The sequence below is a fragment of the Crassostrea angulata genome, chromosome 2 (assembly GCF_025612915.1).
Source record: "Crassostrea angulata isolate pt1a10 chromosome 2, ASM2561291v2, whole genome shotgun sequence".
Taxonomy (NCBI): Eukaryota; Metazoa; Mollusca; class Bivalvia; order Ostreida; family Ostreidae; genus Magallana; species Magallana angulata.
The window spans coordinates 31965860-31988678 of NC_069112.1; the positions used below are offsets into that span (position 1 = coordinate 31965860).

The 22819-nt window shown below is 31.7% G+C and overlaps 2 protein-coding genes, 1 long non-coding RNA gene and 2 pseudogenes across 4 annotated transcripts; all 5 read left to right on the plus strand.

The window, feature by feature from the left end:
• Positions 1-422: 422 nt before the first annotated feature.
• On the plus strand, positions 423-3401 carry LOC128172551 (uncharacterized). The gene is made up of 3 exons (XR_008242309.1): positions 423-544; positions 937-1036; positions 1411-3401. It is a non-coding gene; the product is annotated as an uncharacterized LOC128172551 (long non-coding RNA).
• Positions 3402-6786: 3385 nt separating this feature from the next.
• Positions 6787-7739, plus strand: LOC128172570 (uncharacterized; annotated as a pseudogene).
• A 2650-nt stretch (positions 7740-10389) lies between these two features.
• Positions 10390-11411, plus strand: LOC128172572 (uncharacterized). 2 transcript variants are annotated; one of them, XM_052838353.1, is made up of 2 exons: positions 10390-10802; positions 10930-11411. In XM_052838353.1, the coding sequence occupies exons 1-2, from the start codon at positions 10393-10395 to the stop codon at positions 11363-11365; spliced, it is 846 nt and encodes a 281-aa protein (XP_052694313.1). In that variant the 5' UTR covers positions 10390-10392; the 3' UTR covers positions 11366-11411. The 2 variants fall into 2 exon arrangements, with proteins under 2 accessions (XP_052694313.1, XP_052694312.1); XM_052838352.1 differs by having other exon boundaries at positions 10390-10795; positions 10931-11133.
• A 482-nt stretch (positions 11412-11893) lies between these two features.
• On the plus strand, positions 11894-14831 carry LOC128174200 (collagen alpha-1(X) chain-like; annotated as a pseudogene).
• A 4142-nt stretch (positions 14832-18973) lies between these two features.
• LOC128172571 (uncharacterized) lies at positions 18974-20326 on the plus strand. Its single transcript, XM_052838351.1, has 2 exons — positions 18974-19358; positions 19905-20326. Exons 1-2 carry the CDS (start codon positions 18974-18976, stop codon positions 20324-20326), a joined length of 807 nt encoding a protein of 268 aa, XP_052694311.1.
• Positions 20327-22819: the final 2493 nt, after the last annotated feature.

A 22819-nucleotide genomic window follows, 5' to 3' on the forward strand; every position in this document is an offset into this window, starting at 1 on the left:
ACAAGTCAAGACTAACTTGTCAGAAAACTATATATGGTTATATCATATTAAGTTTGGCAAAATCATCAGTACATAATATAAAATATATAAAATATAGTTAAAGGCAAAATCTGATACATATGTCTCATTAAAACTTGTTTAATTTCATAAAATATTTGTAAACAAACGGTCGGCCATTTTTTTTTGGTTAATCACGTGTTAAAAATACAATTGTAACAAACACACGCCAATACTTTGTCGTATTTAACCAGGAAATACTGACTCCGACAGTTCTTATTTTAAATAAATATACATGTAAAAAGTATACTTTTCGGTAAAAAAATGATAATTTTGATTAAACATTATTCATTTTAAACTATCCCAAAATGCACTTTTCCAAGATTTAGCGGGTTCTGATTGGTCAGTATTGGCGCATTGGCGCACTTTATGATTCCGAGCGAAGGTTAAAATGGACAAGAAGGTGCTGTTGTAAAATGGAGAATTGAGAAGCATTAATAGCCTCTACAACAAGGAGATAATGCAGGAACGAAGAACTCATGTCAAGGTAACTTAATTCACAATATAGATACTCCCAATAACATTTTCAAGGCTTTAATTTATCTCTCATTTGTAAACGAGATCTGGCGCCATCAAATCAAGATGGCGTCATTTTTTCAAACTTGGTTCGGCGTTTTAATTTTTATTACCGTATCTCTTTTAAATATACGTTTTGACCAAGTTAACCATTAACCAACTTTATATGCATGATAATCAAGATTATCCAGGGTATACACATATATAATTATATAAACGTCCCTAATATATGAATGCTTGGTTGGTAAACAAGACGAACAATGAATCTTTCGCACATTATACAATTTACAAACTCTAAATGTAACGAACAAAATTTATTAACTAAATCCGGAAAATGAAATCTTATACGTTTTTCTTTTTCAGCATTGACAGCATACAAAGTCAATGTTTCCGGTGATTAGTTGCATCCCCTGTTCGGTGATTCGGGTGAATGTTTTGACCAGCTGGACGATGTGAACGCAAGGTATTGCTTTGAAATTGATTATTTTCACCATTAACTTATACATGTGTTGGATGTTTATAATTTACTGTAGTAATTTTTGGGAAATCCAGGTCTAAGTTTTTGAAAAGGAGGTTGATGGGGGGGGGGGGGGGGTGTGGGACACACTTATTGTTGATAAGTTTTTCCATTGTTCAACAAACAATAATTGAATCAAAATGAAAATAACATAGCTTCAAACATAAAATGAAACATTTTAGACCAGATACCACTGTAGTCATTATATGACATTGCTTAAACAGCAACTGACAACTGCATAGTAGCTTCTGTATTCAGAATTTTTTTCAGGATGCTTTTATTACATGTTAGGCTGAATGACTTTATTATTCATGTTTAAGATAAATAGAACAGACATAAAGTACAGCCCAGTGAAAGGAACAAGTTCATCGCAAGAAGAAGAATTTTAATGCTACCACTGTCCAGAACTACTAAGTCTGCTGTAGCCATGATGTGATCATATGAGTGCTTCACCAGTCTGGACAATGCTCGAAAGTCCCCCCAAAAGGCCTATTTCCATAAACTACGACTCGGGTTACACCAACAACAGCCATTTAGGACACTCCTTATTGATTCGAATGGACACATCTCTACGACCCGACTAAACCTCTGCAGAACAAGACTTTTTAACTGTAAAGTATTCACATTTCAAAAAACCTATAAACTATAAAAGTACTTTTCTTAGATGATCAAATACCAGTATATTACAATGTCTGTCTGTAAGCTAGAATCTTAGAAAATCACATGGTTTAGACTTATTAAATGATTGATTAGACCTTGCAGATATTAACTTTCATTTTCTTAAATAATTTGTTATATTTGCAAATATTGCATAAAATATTAGACTCCATGTAACATATATCCTCACACCTCCAAGTTGATAAGTGTTATCTACTTTTTTTTCCATTTTCTTTGTTTAAACATTTATTGATAACTTAGTTTTTATTTGCAGCAATATATGGAAAATTAAGAAACCAATCTTAAATGTAAAAACACTGCATTAGGAGATGAATGCATGGGTCATAGAAATGATAAAATACACCAAACAATATTCAATTATGTCATATATGAAAATATATAAAGACAACATATACCCCATGTATTACAATTTTTATATAACAACATTACTTGGATGGAAAGTTGTTTCCATGTGGGTTTTATTTTAATCTGTGTTATGTAACTAATATATAATTGGAATTAGCTTTTATATCATAAGTAAAATGCTGGTATTGATGAGAATTGTAAGGTGAATGATCTGTGTGATTCTTTGTATTTTATACATTCATGCTACAAAAAGCAAGTACATGTACATGTAGTAATACTTGTCATATATAAACAATGTATATTTTACTTCATGTCTTGGATTTAAAAATATTAATGTAGGTAAAGTAGTGAAATGTAGGAAGGTAAACCGTGTGTAAAGAAGAATATTCATCAGGAATGAAGTGTGTTGCAATCAGCATAATTAATTAAATGTGTACATCATATTTTTGCACATGATTTGACAGACTGCTACATTGTTAGCTTTTTATTGGCCAACAAGCTTTTCATATCTCCCTCTGGGTCATCTATTAAATACTGACAGGCTTATGATATTAAAATCTGATCAGTTGGTACATCATGGGTGGAAATGAAAAGTTCACTTTGGACTTAATGGATTATCAAAAAAATGATATCAAATCCTGTTCTATTGTAAAACATTAGATTATATTACTAACAAAGAAAAGGTTTATCCCAACTTGTAAGTGGATCACTTTGACCTCATTTTGGAATTTATGACATACATATTCAAATCAAATCTTGGTCATACCTTTATAGTCAACTACTATCTTGTAGTGTATTTTTTTTTTTTTAAAGATAGATACTTTAGACTTTTCAAAAATATTTTATGGTGTACATATTCATTGTAGTTCAAAAGAAATTGAGACAAGTGTATCATGTTCATGTAACAGTGAAGTTTTCTTTGTTTATTCATGTACGTGCAGTTATTTTGTAAATTGCATTCATATTTTTAAAAAAGTAAGATCTTTGTTGCATTTTTAAAGGGAGATTTGATAGGCATTTAATAGAGATGAAAAAAAATACAAATGTAAAGATTTCTATGGGAGTTTTTTTTCTTGTGCAATTTTATCATTTTTTAAATAAAAGTCCATAATAAGGGAATTGCCATATGGATGTTTCTCCATTATTGTATCTTGGCTGTATTTTATTTATTATTGGAAACAATTTCAGATTTTTGAACAAAATAAATTTGGAACTGTTTGAAATTGTTTTGTTTTTACATAAAGTAGAAACCTTGCTCAGCTTTTGTGAAAGCAAAAATATAGAAAGTTTCAGTAAGTTTCAGTTGCGGAAACCCTTTGTAAACAATATGTTTCCCAATTGAATATGGACATTGAAACTATGCAGAAACTTCAAGTTTCAGTAAGTTTCCGTCGCTGAAACCATTTGTAACCAATATGTATCCCAAAAGTATATGGAGATTGAAACTATGCAGAAACTTCAAGTTTCAGTAAGTTTCCGTTGCGGAAACCATTTGGATTCATGGACAACCTAAGTTTCAGCACTGCGGAAACTTAATGAAACTTGAGGTTTCCGTGCTGAAACCTGTCGGAAACTTAAAGTAACCTTAAGTTTCCGCAGAGTTTCCAAAGGGTTTCCGCAGCGCTGAAACCAGATATTTCATCCAGTGAAGGCAATCTCAAAGAAGCAATGTTCCTGCGTCATCAGCAAAAGAGTACTTCAAGCGAAATACCTACCTTCCATATTTGGATTCTTTAATACAACAACTCGACTTTCGGTTTTCAACCTTGGCTCAACAAAGTGCTCAAGCATTGTGTCTGGTGCCCTCAAATCTCTCTCGTTTGAACCAGGAAGTTTTACATGCTATAGAAACCAGCTTTGGGTCAGACATGCCAGACCAATCTTCATTTCTGCAAGAGTTGAACTTATGGAAGCAAATGTGGAGTCATCAAACAGATCAGCCAGACACACTTTCAAAGACACTTCTGGACGATAGAACATGCCGAACCATGTTTCCAAACATCACCAAAGTTATTCATTTACTACTTTTAACGTCAGTAACATCCAGTTCTGTGGAGCGGGCCAATTCATCTTTAAGATTTATTAAGAGTTATCTGCGCTCTACGATGGGAGAAGAGCGATTTAATGCCCTTATGCTTTTGTTTATTCATAAAGACATCAAGGTAGATGTCAGTAAAATCATTGACATTTTTATTTCCAGAAATCCAAGACGGATGTTGCTTGAAAATCCAACTGGTGATTAAAAGAAATGAAAACTATATCTTGTTTGTTTATTTTCATTGCTTATTTCATCTTTTAAAAGTGTACATAACTAAAAAATATCACTATTTTGAGCCTGGTTTTACCTTCAAAAAACACGAAAACCCAGGAGATTCCGGGGGCTTCGCCCCCTGGGCCCCCACCAGGGCCTTGCCCTGGACCCACAGGGGGCCTCAAGGCGGCCCCCAGACCCCCTGTCTGAATAATTTTATCCACGCCCCCCCTAACTACAAATCCTGTATCCGCCCCTGCCAACTTCTCGCAAGTTAGGTTAATTCCGACGCTCTTTCGAACTCTTAACATCTCTCTGACTTCCCCGTATTGGGACTGTGTATTTAGTTTGCTTTTTGTCGAATAAAACCACTATACGATCACTTAAGACTTATACTTAACGTGTACACTGCTTACGTAAGATACGCGTAGTAGTGTTATAACACTATACCAATCTATGGGGTGTAATTTTTATTAAGGGAGAAAAGCATATGGAAGAGAACATTTACTGTGATTCGATGACAGACTAATAATTGAAACATCTGCTTTTATAAATCATGAATGTAATCGATAATAATGAACCATTTTCTGTCACATTTAAAAATAAAGAAGTATTCTATTCAGCAAGACGAGGCGATATATACAAAATATATGCTAATTTAAATAAAAACTAAAAGATGAATAACGACGAACTAAACTTTATGTAAACAGCAAATTCCTATGTTTTGATATAGTCGGTCTAATGCCACAATAGACTGTGCCGACATATTGAATACGACAATTGGCGTTAGATATTTAACATAAAAAAGGAGGAAATAATTAAAGATCCTCGTAAACAAAAAAAAATTCTACTAAAATGTTTTGTATTTGATACTATAAAACTGATTTGAGCAAGGTCATGGATTGTTCAGTTGAGCGTGGTGGCTTATGGTCCGGCGGGTTAACATGGTCACATTGTGTACACGGGGTGGCAATATATTTCATTTGACTCACAATAATACAAGTTATTTTTGTAAATGCCATCCATAATTAAAGAAGATGAAAGCGTAAATTGCATAGCTTTGTTATTTATTATATATATATATATATATATATATATATATATATATATATATATATATATATATATATATATATATATATATATATATATATATATATTGCCTAATTAAAGATAATTATGTGTGCTAAAGTAATTGTTAAGTTAAAAAGAAAGATATTGTCTTTATTGAGGACAATGACACCTACGTGAGCTCAATCCCTCTAATACAATAGTGCATTTCTTATCAATAATGATGACCTATAATACGTACATACCTTCAGAATGAAAATGTGTACAGTTTATATCTATTCATCTTATAAAGAGACTCAATATATATTTAAAAAAAGACGTCATAGATATAGAAAAAAGAAACTGGGACATCACATTTCGAGCTTAAATATGACACATTCATAGTTTAAATATAGCAAATAACAACGTACATGTGTATACATGCAGGCAACCAGTAAACCTGGTCACATTTGTTTTACATGGGTAACATTCATAACATTGTGATATATTTCAAATGCTACAGCTTTTATTTTTAGCGATGCACAAGAAGGTAAGAATTAATGCCGACTTAGTACATAAAACATCTCAATAAAAATAAACTATCTCTAAATAACAGTTAGGGAAAATGAAATAAAAGTCATATCAATAATTATAATTTACACTATTTAATTGTACAAAATAATTTGCATTCCACTAGAAGATATAACGTCAGAGTTTTTGTTTTACGTCACATTGACACATTTATGTTTCAAAAGATGTTTATTAAAACAACCTTAAAACCATTCTACCAATTGTTAACATGCGTTGTTCAATTTATCAGCATAACAGTCTGTGTAATGATATGATGGACCTCAAAAACTAAATCAACAAATCACATTTATCGAACTACATTAATGAAGATTGCCTTTTGTATAGAATAAGGCATACCTGTTAGATTTAAAATATTACAATCTACACACGTCAGTACTGTACACTTTTGACCTGTGTTATGGGTAAGCAGTGGCTAACCTTGTATGTGCTATGGTCATGTCATAACAGAGAATGTCATCACAATTAATAGAAAAAAACCTAGATAATTATATTTTAAGTATTATGTTTTGCCAAAGAAGTTACAAAGGAAAAAACAATGCATGTGTAACGGAAAACGATAAGATATGATTCCAATTATATTTTGAGTAAACAAATCAGAAATCTCTACAATCTTTTGCTCAATACACTATACATATTTAAGACATTTGTTATTTAATTCGTTTTTGTCATAATATCAGTGACGCGGTATCTCTTTATCACTCTCCTTCTCTCTCTTATCTTTTGTCTAATTCATATAAGGGCGCTGTAAAAGACTAATATTTTAGGTCATATCTCAAGCAACATGGCTGTAGGATTACCTTGGTTATTCTTCTGTCTCTTTGCTTTACATGGGGCACTTGGATATTCAAAAACCAGTTTGGAAGAAAAGATTAAGACTCTGGAAAAGAAACTGGAACTTATGTATGATACTGTAACCGAATTAACATCAGAAAATGGGGATCTTAAAACTAGACTGAAGGCTCTGGAGGATCTAGTGATAGACGGAAAACATTTGCAAAATTGTCAACCTGAAGCTTTAAGAAGGTCTGGGAATTCAAATGCTGATCGAATGACCTTTCCTCATAGAACCAACAATTCGGAAAACCGAAGTGGCAAGAATATAGTCAAACGGAGAAACTCTAATTCTCATATCAAGGATTATATTTCTTTGGACAGAAAACGAATAGGTAAAGCTACTGGTGATGTATGTTGTACAAGTGTTGTACAAGTGTATATACACTGGTAAAAGTAAAATTGAATTTTACAGGTAGGTAATGCTTTGCCTTATCTAAACTAAATTGACTTTAAATTACTTTTGACTATTTCACAGTGCCACCTACGTCCATACCAACGGGACTGATAGCTTTCCATGCCTATGTCTCAAAAAACAACAGTGGTCCTCTTGTCACGCATCACATTGTTTAGTTTGACGTCACATTAAACCGGGGCAACGGTTACAACGCTTTTGACGGAATATTCATAGTTCCCGCCATAGGAACCTACGTGTTCTCGTGGTCTTTTATGTCTGATTCTCAGGGTAAAGTTTGCACTCAATTGATGAGAAATGCAGAGATCCTTTGTACCAGATTTGCCGACTCAACCACTTTTACAGGCTGGGACTTTGCAACCGGGGTTGTAGTTACTGATGCTAATCAAGGTGACCACGTGTATGTTCGTATGGGACAAAACTCTTTGGGTAAAGTGCGAAGTGTTGATCAGAGTACAACTACTTTTTCTGGTTGGCTATTATCTTGAAAAATCGAATAAATGAAAGATACAATGAAAAATATAGTTCTCATTATAAACAACTATCAATTAATATATGTATATTTTGGGGGTTTTCCTGGTGCTTTTTATATCATGTAATTTAAAATTTTAACGTTCATGTGTTAAGCTTATGCTGAACAATTAAACACCTATATAACGCTATCAATAATACATACAATCTAAGATATTGTTTGTCAATGTAATACGATACTACAACAAAAAAATGATATAGATTCAATTAAAAAAAAAAAATAAAAAAAAAAATAGTTCTGTAATTTAAGTCAATATTTATGTGGTTAATATTTGGTGTAGTCTTTGAAATCTAATTATCACGTTATAATTGTTAAGTGTTTTATTTATATCTTTCGTCATAAACATTGGAGAGAAGAAGGCTAATCATACAAATAAACACAAACCTTTAAAAAGACGTAAATTCATGACGCCGCGATGTCACGTATAAATCATGCCACAAGCATCAACATTTTGGTAAATTTACACAAAATTTTTAGTTTAAACTAGACTTTGACCCGTGCCAACACGGGTTGACATTGCATATGATATCGGAATTTACAAAATAGATACATCGAAACACCGTATATTGTTGACATTTGCATAACCAAGCTTTAAGTCTACAATAATGCTATTAATTTCGCTACACTCTGCTAAGTTGGAATAATGCAAGTTTGTCTCGAGACAGACTTCATCACAGTTTAAATGTCTCCTACTGTATATACCCGTAATTAATATATTTTTAATGTAGCAGAAAATTGCAGAATCGCTCCAAAACGATTTTGGGTAAAATTGATAAAGTTGAATTGAAAATAACAGTCAAATTGTTCTTAACAAACCCTTTTGAAGCTGTAAATACCTTCATTCTTCGAAAAATTTAATTCTATAATAGCATAATTCAGAATTTTTTCAACAACGTTTTTTCGGAGACATAAATAACAGAGATTGGCAACTCCGCCATTAGCGTGTATTGTTGTTGAGAATTGAAACGGGGCCAACCTTACTTTAAGATTACATTTTAGTAATTTATGTCTCTGGTTTTTACACTCCATGTTGACATTTGAAACTCTCGGGAATTTTTTTTATAGTAAATGCACTGTGTTAGAGTTATCTCCCGTATTTTTTTTTATTTTTTTTTTTTGATGAACAGAGAGAAATTTCAATGAAAATTTACACGCATTTGTTTATCGTTTCTGAGTTTATCCATGCAAATGTAATAATGTGGAAACATTAAATAAACAACCTAGTGGGAATTTAATACGCATGCGCAAGATTGTAAAATCCAAAAAATTCAGATGATTTCCGGAATTTTTTTTAGGGATCTTCGTTGATTATTAATTAGTGAAGCTTGATTGGGAAAAAATAAAAGCAAATTGGTAATCTTCAAGTACCAATGATGTTTTAAAATATATAAAACAAAAGACAGTACTCTTCCGATTTTGCGGTATTAAAGCCCAAAAATTCGAGTCTATTATTTTAATATAGTAGTATAGATTAGAATTTTGATAAGGAAAATGTTGATATATCATTTTATACAATACAGCGCCAGTGTGAAACACGGTGCATATGTGACTTTACTTTTGGATCAACCCTTGTATAATTTAGTAAAAGGAAAATTAATGATTGAGTCCAAAAAATCAAAATACCTTACCTTTTGAATTTGGGTATTTTTCTTAATTTGTATATAGAGCTATTACAAAGAAGATACCTGCAGTCTTGAATGGCCATGACCATTGAACCCACTCAAGAAGGGCTGGATAGTGGCGGCTATTTTTGACTTTATTTATATCCTTTAGAACGAGCTTTTAGAGATTTTGAAAAGGTATAGGAAATATTAAAACTAAAAAATAGAAAGTTTTTTTTACTAGATGATAGCCTATGACTAATTTTAATAATCATATTTGAAATTTTTAAGGTAAATCTTGTTATTTATTTATCATCCTGCCTCCTTAATTCTAACTATATCACTGGGTGCATTTTGTACTTAGCACTATTCTCTGTAAATATATCAATTTGCTTGATCTAGCTGTATGCCTACCATGCTAGAAATACCGTCTAACTATGTGGTAAAGACACCTTCGGAAATTGCATAAAACTGTGAAACACTATGTCCCAATAAAATCTACTCAGTCCTGTTGAATTGAATTTGACCACTGACATAGATCAGATAAAGTGACCCCATGAACCTTACATATTACAGTTTTAAAAAAAACTATGTTGGAAAATGGACAGTTAAGCCTAGATCATACTTGTTAGACTATACAAGATTATAAGCTGTACACATGTCAGTACTGTAAACTGTTGACCTGCATTATAGTTGTCTGTGTTATGGTCATGGCAGCCATTACAATTGATAAAAACACCCAAAGGTATTTGTATTGGTCAAAGAAGTTACAATGGAAATACTGCATGTGTAACAGAAAACCGCAAGATATGATTTCCATTATATTTTGATAAAACAAATCAGAAAGCACGAAAACCTTTTGCACAGTACACCTATAAAATTACAACCTTCGAAACTTAGTTCATTTTTATCATAATATAAGTGACGCGGTATATATTTGTCTCTGTCTTATCTTGTGTTTGACTTATACATGTACTATGGCGCATTCAAAGACTAATATTTAGGACCATGTGCAGATCGAGCAACATGGCTGTAGGCTTACCTTGGTTTTTCTTCTGTCTCTTTGCTCTACATGGGGCACTTGGATATTCCAAAACAAATTTAGAAGAAAAGATTGAGAATTTGGAAAAGAAACTGGAACTCATGTATGACATTGTGACCGAAATAACGTCAGAAAATGGGAATCTTAAAACCAGATTAAAGGCTCTTGAGGATTTGGTGACCGACGGAAAACATTTCGAAAACCGCCAACGTGAACCTTTTAGAGAGTCTGGGAATCCAAATGCTGCGCAAATGACATTTCCACTTAAAACCAACAGTTCGAATAACCAAAGTGACAAGAATATAGATGAACGAAAAGTCACTGAATCTGATATCAAGAATAACATTTCTTTGGAAAGAAAACGAAAAGGTAAAACTACTGGTAATGGAGATAGTACATAATTATGTATTTTCGTGATAAATTGAATTTTACATGTGTGTGGTTCTTTGTAATGTCTAAATTTAAATTTAGAATTAATTGAAGTTTCTTTTTACTACTTTGCAGACTATATTGCCATCCACATCCACACCATCAGGAGTGATCGCTTTCCATGCTTATCTCTCAAAAGACAGTAGTGGTCCTCTTGGAGCCCATCACATTCTCCAGTTTGACGTTGTTCCATTAAATCGAGGCAACGGTTACAACGTTTTTGACGGAATATTTATAGTTCCTGCCAAAGGGACATACGTATTCACGTGGTCCTTCATGTCTGAGGGTCATGGTAGTGTCGACACACAGTTGATGAAAAATGCTGATATCATCGGTACTAGATTTGCCGACTCAACAAGTTCAACAGAATGGGACTTTGCCACGGGGACTGTAGTTACTGAAGTTAATCAAGGTGACCACGTGTATGTTCGTCTAGGGCTAGAGTCTACTCGTAGAGTGCGAAGTATTCCAGAAAGTAGAACTACCTTTTCTGGTTGGCTTTTATCTTAACTATGGAATAAATGAAAGATACTGTGGTAGTTGTAGTTGTTACTGATTATAGACACCGGTAGCTATGGAGTCCATTTAGGGCTCTGTTGAATGTTATTAGAATTAGAATAGACATTCATTTTCCTATATTAAAGGAGAATGACATTTAAAAGAGAAAACTCACTGCAATTGGGTGGAAAAGAAATGTATTTTAGAAACATTTGCATTTTTAATTACTGATGTAATCTATACTTTTGAACCAGTTGCTGTCTTGATAAAAATAAACAAGAAATATTTTGTTCAATATGACGATACGAGATGCAGATTCCTATTAAAACGAAAACTGAATCATGACAAGGAAACCGTTATGTGAGCAAAAGGTTCAAACGTTTCGAGATAGTCGGTCTAATGTCAAATCAGACTGTGCAGACATATTCAATTGGGGCTTGATACTGAACATATGGAAGAAATTATAAAGATCCTTGTAAATAAGATCTTTTCTACCAAGATTTTCTGTATTTAATACTGTAAAACTAATAAAGCAAGGTCATGGCTCCTGTTGTCCAGGTGAGCGTTGTGACTTCTGGGCCGCTGTTTTTTTTTTCATAATAAATGGGATGGCAATACGTCTTTTAGGTTTAAAAAAAATACCAACGATAAAGAAGTGGAAATTGCAAATTGTAGATCTCTGGTGTCTATCTATCTATCTATCTATCTATCTATCTATCTATCTATCTATCTATCTATCTATCTATCTATCTATCTATCTATCTATCTATCTGCCATACCTATTTTTATTGCCTAACTATATAAACATGAAGTGTTTTTAAGTATTTGTTAGGCAAAAGAAACATATTGTCTTTATTGAGAACAATCATACCTACTTGAGTTCTTTCCCTTTAATACAAAAGTGCATTTATTATCAATATTTACTGACCTATAATACATACATACCTTCGGAATGAAAATTTGTACAGTTCAGATATGTGTACCTTAAAACGTGACGCTATATATATTAAGGCTCAATGCTTTTCAATGGATCAAGTAATTAAGGACCAACTTAAAAAAGATCATGAATCTTAAAGAAAATGGGACATCAAATTTCGGGCTTAGAAATGGCATATATTTAGTTTGAAACCCACAATTAAGAACGTATATGTATGTCGGCAACAAGTAAAATTATTTTATTTTAACGGGATAACTTTCAAAATATATGATATATTTCAAAAGCTACAACTGTAGATTTTAGCGAGACACCAAAAGGTAAGAGTGCCGACTTGGTACACCAAACATCTCGGTGATAATTCAACAAATCTCTTCAAAATAGTTAAGGAAATTGAATAAGAAGTCATATCAATAATGTGTAATTGATTTGTTGATTTTTTTTCGTTTAACTGTTACAAACATTTTTTAACTGTACAAAAATAATTTGGATTTCACTACCAGATATATAGAGAATAATACATACCCTTTTCCATATCATAGCCTGTATCAGCCCAAGACTCCAATATCAGCCAAAGGGCCGAAGGCCCGAGGGATGATATTGGTCGAGGGCTGATACAGGTTGTGATATGGAAAAAGGGTATTTATTATTATATTTATTACATAATTAGTAATAAATTATGTAAAAAGGCATCAACTTGAACAAATTGAATTTAAATAATATTTGAAAGTAGTCTGTACATGTATTAAATAAAAATATGAGATCTTCTTGTTTTAACAAACATGAAGCTACAGAACGGAATTTCATCAGGTTTTAAAAGTTGACTGCTTTAAAACATTTGCTAGCATTTGAAGTTTTCAACTGCACTTAAAAATGTCGACTGTAACTGAAAATGTTTTATTTTTCGTCTGTAAACATGCAAAAATGCCGAAGCGAAAAAAGGCAGAGGAGTTCCGCAAGGGGTATGATACGGATCCGTATCAGCCCCGGAGGGCTGATAACCTGTATCAGCCCCGGAGGCCGATACGGATTTTGTGATGTCATCTGTATCACATGTGCAAAAAACCTGTATTTATTACTAAGTATGTAATAAAACGTCAGAAATTTATCAATTACGTCACATTAATGCATTGGATTTAAACACATGTCGATTGAAAAACCCTGAAACCATTCCACCACGTTCAAAGAATTGCATGATTTTCAGTGACGAAAATATAATGTGAAAAGTGCATTTTAATCGAGCAATAAATTACCTGTCAGATATAAGATAAGAAAAGTTTCGATTCAGTTCTGAACAATGTATTCAATGGCAATGTTTTGGCTCATTTTTGGAAAATGTTTCATTCAATCTGTTGTAAGCATCAATGCAGATAGTATTAAATTATGTCAACGTGAGTAAATGGTTGCGGATTTAAAAGTAAGTCATGATATTTTATCACAGAAAATATTTGAGATACAATTTAAAATAACTATTGCAAGGAAGGTATAAACGAACTCCATAAAGAAAATTTGAAAGGGACAATTGACCACTTACAATATGAAAACCGAACACAAAAATAAATCAACAGTGAATTGGAAATGGAAATCACCGAAATGAAAGCGCTGTTCAAAGCGAGTGAATCTGAAGAATTAATTAAAACAAAGTCTAGTTTGTTGCAAATCTTAAAACCAATCAAAAACAGATCGACAGCCAAAAGATGACTACGAAAGCGTCAAAACAATCGGAACCAATTCTTCTACACCCGGAATTAACAAAGAGGTACAACACCCAACAGCTCCAGTAGAATCTCATCAAAGCGTCTTCTTTTGACAGGTTATCTTTCGTAATTAACGTCTCCTATTTTTAATACATACCTCATTGATGTTTCCTTCAGTTAATCAAATAATTACCTTTTAAAACAGTATAAAGGTTACGTTGAATGACATTGCTAGAATTCTACTTAACAGAGCTATACTTATTTTTTGTCCTTTTTGACACAATTTCGTGTTACATGTATAAAATTTTTTTTTTAAAAAAGATGAATGGGATGCTCTATTAGCTTATTAGTTATTATGTATTCAATATTAACACAAAAACAAAGATTTCAATCTAATGCAAATTGCCTCATAAAAAACAGATAACCAACTAGTGACACCAAATGGCGTTGCGTTCTTTGCCTATCTCTCAAGACCCGAACCTAATCCCGGTACTCATAAGACGTTCGTGTTCGATGTTGACCACACAAACATTGGCGGTCACTACAGTCACCACACTGGTATATTTACTTGTCCCAGTCATGGCGTCTACGTTTTTTCTTCGAGCATCTACTGTAAACTGGAGGTTATGTCTACTCAGAAATGGTTGTCAATTCTTATCCAGTGTCAGCAAAATTTGTCGGCTCACAGAGTGTTAGCAACGGCCTGTCGTCAACTGATTTGGTAATTGTAGAGTTAAACGCTGGAGACGAGGTATACATTTGAACACCCCTAAATCACTCGTCAAGTGGAAAGGTTAAGAGCGAAACTTCAGTACGATCTCCATTTAGTGGGTGGAAATTGTTTTAAAAATTGTTTTAAAAACAAAGTTTCTATATTCGAATCTTGTCCAAAAATTGTAAAAGTTTTCCAAATATATTGTACATTTATTTTACATTGTCCTCTTAGGATATTGTGTTAGTTGTCATAATCCGGAGACGTAATGATATAATTTAATTATAAACAAAGAAAATATCCGTATATCAATGATGAAACTGTAGGTTTATGTGAAATACACAGTCATTTATAAATTTGTAAAATATAGAAAACATAACAAATACCCCGTTGATTTCTAATGGTATACATAAGTACAATGCATATATGTAATGATATGCATTAATTAATATATATGGCAGAATTGATGAAAGGTAATCTTGAATGGACAATAGCACTGTCGTTAAAAAAAATGATCAGAAAATTAAGTAAATTCTATATTTGCCAGCAATATATATAAATTTTTATAGAAATGGGTCTACTCTAGTTATTTAACACACATAAAATTCTTATGAAGTATCCAACAGATTCTAGGATGTACATACCGAGATAAGGAAGAGAAATGATGAATGTTGATTGATTCGTATTGCATGGTTTTCTTTTATATGTGTATTAAAATTTCATTTTACACAATCTTTTTATTTCGAGGTATTTTTTTTTGATTTCGTTTTATTTCGAAGTATTTTGAAGTGATGGTTCTAAAATTGTTTTATGTCATATAACAATCAATAATAATAAGGAAATCACAGTGAATAGTAATGAAACCACAGTACATTATTGTATTTTTGCCTATAACTCCGTTTTAACACAATTTTTAACCAGCAATGTTTTTTTTCGAATGAATTTCATTGAGAATAAACTAAAGAAGATTAAACGCAAGTTCTTAAAAAAGCTCACAAACAAGAAAGTCATCTGATTGTTAAATCTAAAGTAACAACTTGTAAGCAGTGCAATAATCTCCTGATTAAAAGGCGAACGTTTGAAGTGCTACTTAAGGTAATAGATACATTTATTTTTCACCACATTTCCCTATTAGGACCTTACTTCGTTTATGATCACTTTACACCGAACCATCATATCATAGTAAAGACACCTAGGAAATTGGGTCAAATTTGGAAACAATATGTGTTAAACACAATATAAATTTTGAAACAATCGCATTTATTGATTATGAATATAATCTATATTATTGAACCAGTTCTTGTCCTATTAAATATAAGCAAGAAATATTATGTTCGAAATACCGATACGAGATGCAGATGCATATTCAAATCAAAACTGAATCATGAATAATGACAAGGAAATCTTTATGTAAGCAATAGGTTCAAACGTTTCGAGATAGTCGGTCTAATGTCACACCAGACTGTGCAGACATATTGAGTATGACAATTGGGGCTTGACACCTAAGATATCTAACTCCCCAATGTTGTTTTATCAAGAGTTTTTCGAGAGATATATCATTGGAATCTGTAAACAAAAGATACTTGAAAAATACAAAGAAAAATGTATTCATCCCTTTGAGATATGACCTATTTGATTTGACCTTTTTGCACCTAAAATGGGATTTTATCTTTTTTTTTTAATATCAAGAATTTTATTAATCCAGTTTGCCTAGATATGTATTCAGAATCAGTTTAACGTAATTAAACATGAGGGTCAGTGATGTTAAATTTTAGATATAGGGCTTCAAAGGTAAAATTCTCGCAAAATTTGGCTGACAAAATTTCCGATATTTTCTATAAATATGCATGATTTTATGCTAAACGTGTATCACTTTCTCAAAATTTAATTTTGAACATGTCACACAGAACCTATAGAATATGTTATAAACCTATCAAATGTTAAAAATATGAATAATGAATAAAGTATAATAAAACGAAACGGATATTGAAAATTCATAAAATTGCTTGTTTCTGTCATTCTTGTCTAAAAGACCTTCCGCACAAAAAAGGCCCCCTAAAACTTCTTTGTTTCTTGAACTCAAATGGATTTTCTTTAAGAATGTTGTGTAATTATGAAATTATAATTTTTCAGTGATGATTAGATAGATAAAATCATATTCATTTTAATTATAATGATCATCTTGGCAATGAAATCAAAACGCGAGGAGTGAGATACCTTAACATAAAAAAAATAAATAATTAAAGATCTTTGATATTTGATATTTGATATGATTTATTTGATTTTATTTTGATTTTTATTTGATTTGATAGATATTTGATACTATAAAATTGATTTAAACAAGTGCATGGCTCATGTTGTTCAAGTGAGCGTTGTGGCTTCTGGGCCGCTGTGTTTTTATCATGTACATGGGGTGGCAATACATATCATATACGACTTTAACAACAAAACATTTTTTTTGTAAATATGACCAATAATGAAGTTGAGAGCGTAAATTGTATAACTCTGATATTTATACGCCATACCTCTTTTTATCGCTTAAAGAAATAGATTTGAAGTGTTTCAGAGTAATTGTTAAGTATTAAGAAATATGTTGTTGTTATTAAGGACAATGATACTTCCTCGAGTTAAATCCTTTTATGCAATAGTGCATTTCTTATCAATATATGCTGACCTATAATACAACCAAACCTTCAGAAGAAAAGTTCGTACAGTTGAGATATTTTTATCGTATAAAGTGACGTTATATATACTTATGCGCAATGCATTTCAATGTATTCATGTATTCAAGGACCAACTTGAAAAAAAGATCATGAATATAGAATAAAAAACTGGGACACCAAATGTCGAATTTAGATACGGCATTTAAATTTTATAGGTTAATTTTTGCTATGAAGAAATTATATGCATGTAGGCAACGAGAAAACTTGGTCAAATCATCTTTTTAAAGAGGTAACTTTCAAAACATTACTTTATATTTCAAATGCTTGAGCTGATATTTTAAGCGTAGCACCAGGAGGTGTGAACGCCACTTTAGTACACCAGTCCCAATCCAACTTTTATCGGAATACTATATAAAATAGCGCGTCAATTTTGCGCGTGCGATTTGCCGTAAAATTAACTTCATTTCTATATAAAAGCAGTGAACTTTTCTCTAAAATTAAGACATTCAGTATGATACAATTCATAGTGTCTGTTTGGGAGGGTAACTGTTGAAATTGACACCCCGAGAAAACCATTGTCAACCTACGCGAAGGTGTGTCAATTTCAACAGTTACCCTTCCAAAGAGGCACTATTTATTTAATGGCACATTCAATCAATACTTTTAACTATTTAAATTAGACAAAATTCCGATTGGTCAATGAGATTGAGATTAAGATGGCTCACTACATTTTCTCAAATCAGCAGAAAATTACTTGATTGTGATTGATTTCATAATGTATAAGAAGTATTTAAGTCAAATAAGCAAACAAATTTGAAATTATGGATAAAAAAATTGCATTTTCAAAAATTCAATTCAAATGTAACATGAACAAAAGCTTCTGGCGAATTCGAACTCATGATCTGCGGTTCAGAAGCCAAATACTTTAACCGTTGACCTACGGTGATATACAACCCAATCAAACAATATAAACAAATTAACAAAACATTAAATCGCCATCGTAGTGACGTAGTGTCTAAAAAGGTATAAGTCTACGTGTAATGAGGTACATTAACCCCATTGCTTAACTTTAAAGTGTTTATAATACACTTTGTTAAAAAGTCGGAAAAGTCGAAAAAGAGAAGTGATGAAAACAAATGATAGACGGAGAGTCTGATAAGGACATTATTATTATTATTATTATTATTATTATTATTATTATTATTATTATTATTATTATTATTTATTTATTTATTTTATTTTATTTTATTTTTTTTTTTTTGCATTTATAAGAAGTATGTGTTTGCAATGGAAATGACACACAAGGATAAATCCTATACGTTATCTAATTGCATTTTGAATATTGCAGACTTTTAACAAAAAAAATAACAACAAAGTAGAAATAACAATTTCTTAATTTATTTAAATCTTTTCGGTACATTACATTATTGTACCTACATCTCAATGAGATGTTAATAGTCCAAAAATGTCAAAGATCATGAAGTTTTCTTAGTGTATTGCATACCTGTGTCTCTGTATATTTCTTTATCTCTCTTATCTTTTCGTCTGACTTGCATATGATGGCAAATAATATCATTTTAAGGTCTTATACATTCATACATAGCCAGCATCAACATGGAACTAGGCTTACCTTGGTTTTGTTTGTGTCTCTTTGTTTTACATGGGACATTTGGATATTCCCAGAACAATTTGAAAGAAAAGATCGAGAAAATGGAAAAGAAATTAGAATTAATGTTTGATGTAGTGACCCAACTAACTTCAGAAAATGATGATCTAAAAACAAGAGTGAAGGCTTTGGAGCATATGGTAATCGATGGAAAAAAATCTGAAAACTATAAAAGCGAACTTTTAAGAGGGTCTCGGAATTCAAATGCAGAGCAAGGGATCTTTACGTATAAAATAAACATTCCGGAAAATGAAATTGACAATAAGTCAGTTGTTCGAAGATTCCCAGAACCTGGTATCGAAGATGCTACTCATATGGAAAGAAAACAAATAGGTGAACTCGCATGATTTACTCTATTTAAAGTACAGAATTTTACAGTTACAGACCTGGTGTCAAGACAATGTGTTCGTTTGAGTTTGAGAAAAAAATGTCTGTCTGTAGGTTAATCATATTGCATGTTGTTAAAATCCAAGTCAACTGTTATATACCTTTTGCTATGAAGATACAATGCACGAATAATGTTACGAGGCAGTTCACGTCTTATTTCTTAATTTAAACTATTTACCTCTCGCTGAAATTAATATATATATATATATATATATATATATATATATATATATATATATATATATATATATATATATATATATATATATATATATATATATATATATATATATATATTACTAAGCTGTAACATGGAGGTCAATCATTTTATTTGGCCGACACATAAGAATGATGTAATATTGATTTCGTTCAATTTTATTACTTAAACATATACAAAGACATGTGTTTTTAAGATTAATCAACATTCATATAATATATCATGAATTATCAATGAACAAGGATTTAACATTTATATTTTGCAATTTTGTACAGCTTCGTCCACACCAAAAGGAGTGATCGCTTTCCATGCATATCTTTCACAAGATATCCCTGGTCCCCTTCCGATGCATCACATTATCCAGTTTGACATGGTGCCAGTCAATAAAGGTTATGGTTATCATGCTTTTGATGGAATATTTGACGTCCCTTCTTCTGGAACATACGTGTTCACGTGGTCCATCATGTCTATGGTCCAAGATGTTGTTTCAACGGAATTAATGAGAAATACTGACGTCCTCGGTTCTAGATTGGCCGGCTCAGTCTTTTCAACAGAATGGGGCTTTGCTACGGGGACTGTAGTTACTGATGTAAATCAAGGTGACCACGTATATGTTCGTCTCAGACAGGCCACTCGTAGTCATGTCCCAAGTTTTCCACCAAGTAGAACTACCTTTTCTGGGTGGCTTTTATCTTAAAATAAAAAGAATTTATTATATATTCACACATGTGTAAATTTTACCTACGAAAGAATGCAATAAACTATTGCATGGCGCTTCTTTAAAATATTTTTGTGTTCGGCTTCGGCCGATCACAGTTCTGTTCATATGTGACATTCCGGAAACTTTTCTATTTGCGCACACATTATTATTTGCACTTCTTTGTTAACTATGCAGTGACAGCTTCGTGTAAATATTTAATGAATATGTTTACTGGGAAACTATCGTTTAATGTATTTGACTTAGGTTTATGTTTTATTTTTACTTGAAATGCGTAAGAATGTTCTTAGTAAGTACATTTAGCCTACTAAGCTTAAAGTTTATTTGGTTTTAGCTATTTCAGAGTTGAACAAAACAGCGCAATTAATCCTATTGAATGCATGTTGTACTTTTGGCATAACACAAAACCATTTCATGCTGACAAGTGACCACTGATATCGCATACTGATCATTCCTTTAAAAGGGCTACTTACATGTTTTCTTTCATTTGAGTGATGAGTAAATACATTTTCCTAGATATTAATAGAATAATGTAGCTCATGTCAATCAATTAATTTTCTTATAAACACATTTATAAACTTTCTCTAGTTATAAATGTAAAAAAGCATTGGAAAATTGTCAAGACGAATTAATCTATGCAATCCATCAAAATCAGCATTAAACGGTATCAATTCTCGAACTTTGAGATAAATATATATTTGAGGAATATAAAAAATGATAAAATTAACAGCTCTGCCATTTATACTTAATATCTCTTTTTACTTTCTATTTAAAGAGACGTTGGACTGCGTTGGTATTAAGAAACATATTGCCTTTAGTAAAGACAATGCCAACTACTCGAGTTTAATTTAATGCAATTATAGTGCATTTCTTATCAATATCTGGTAACCTGCAGTACGGCCAAACCTTCAGAAATTAGCACAGATCAGACAAATTTATCTTATCAACTTAAGCTATATATATTTAGTCTCAATGCATTTCAATGCATTTATGTATTCAAGGACTAACTTGAAAGAAATTATCATGAATCTGGAACAGAAACTGGGACATCAAATTTCCAGCTTAGATATGACATATTTATAGTTTGAATCCCGCAATTAAGAACGTATTTACATGTAGACAACCAGTCAATTTAACAGATTATCTAGAGAAACTTCTAGCTCTTTTGCAAGAGTTAATATCCAAAACATTATGATACATTTCCAAAGCTATAGCGATAGTTTCAAGCTAACACCTGGAGGTAAAAATGCCGACTTTGGACACCACACATCACCCTGACAATATAACGAATCTCGGTAAAGCAATAAGGCAAACAGAATAAGTCATATTAATAATTTATAAATTAAGTAATTGTTCATTTAATTTTGTTTAATTGTAATTTTTCAATTTTTTTTATTTTACAAACAATGATTTGCATTCCACAACACAGACATAACGTGTGGCAACGCACTTAAAAAAAATTAAGCACGTTTAATTTTTTTCCAAAGTACGTTAAATTTTCGAGCAAGTTAACCCACTTTAAAAAAAAAAATTTAAAGTGTGTAATGAAGGTACATCACTTTTTAGAATCGAGACCCTTAACACACTTTGAAAAATATATATAAATGACAGATTCTGGGATTTAATGTCTAATTTGTTGATAGTATGATGATTTGTTAACATAAGTGAATTTAATTTACCGTATTTGAGAACGGGGATGGGTGTTGGGTTGGGGGTAAAACCAAAGATACAAAATGATTTACCTGTGCATCATTTTACTGATTACAGGAAGAAGGTTATCTACCCCTAATTTTCCTATTCAAAACATATGATATTCAGCTTCTTGGAGTACAGGTTTAAGATTGGAAAAGAAATATGTTCTGTTGTAAATTAAGTACATGCAGTGGTATTGAAAAAAAACGAGCTGGCCAAACAGTAATTTCTCCATTGGTTCATTAAAGAATCCATAAATATTTCAACATTAACCCTCTTTTCATATTCAAATCAAATAAATCACTTCAATATAAAAAAATTACATTAAAAAACATTAAATTGTCATAAACTTATAAACTAGAGAAGTTTGTGAAACAACGCGTTGATATCGACGATATCAACGCGTTTAATGAAAACTTCGAAGTGCGTTGTCTGGGCTCCAAAATAACATGAAAGCACTTTTTAAAAAAATTTCATAGACCTTCATCTATCTTTATAAGTAATCGATATAAACTTCATGGCCGATACATGTATCTAAAACCTTGAAAGACATGTTCTCACAATGTGTGGTATTACTATTTTGATTGTACTTATAATATAATAAACCTTGTGCACGTAAACTGGACTTTAAGTATTGAGTGAGTAAACATATTTTTTTTTCAATTTTTTAAAATTTATTATCAAGTTACAGTTTTAACTGAACTGAACACTGAACTTGATATTTCAGCTTTAACTTAGTTTCTTTGGATTAACAATTGTAGATCATTTGGCCAAGATTTT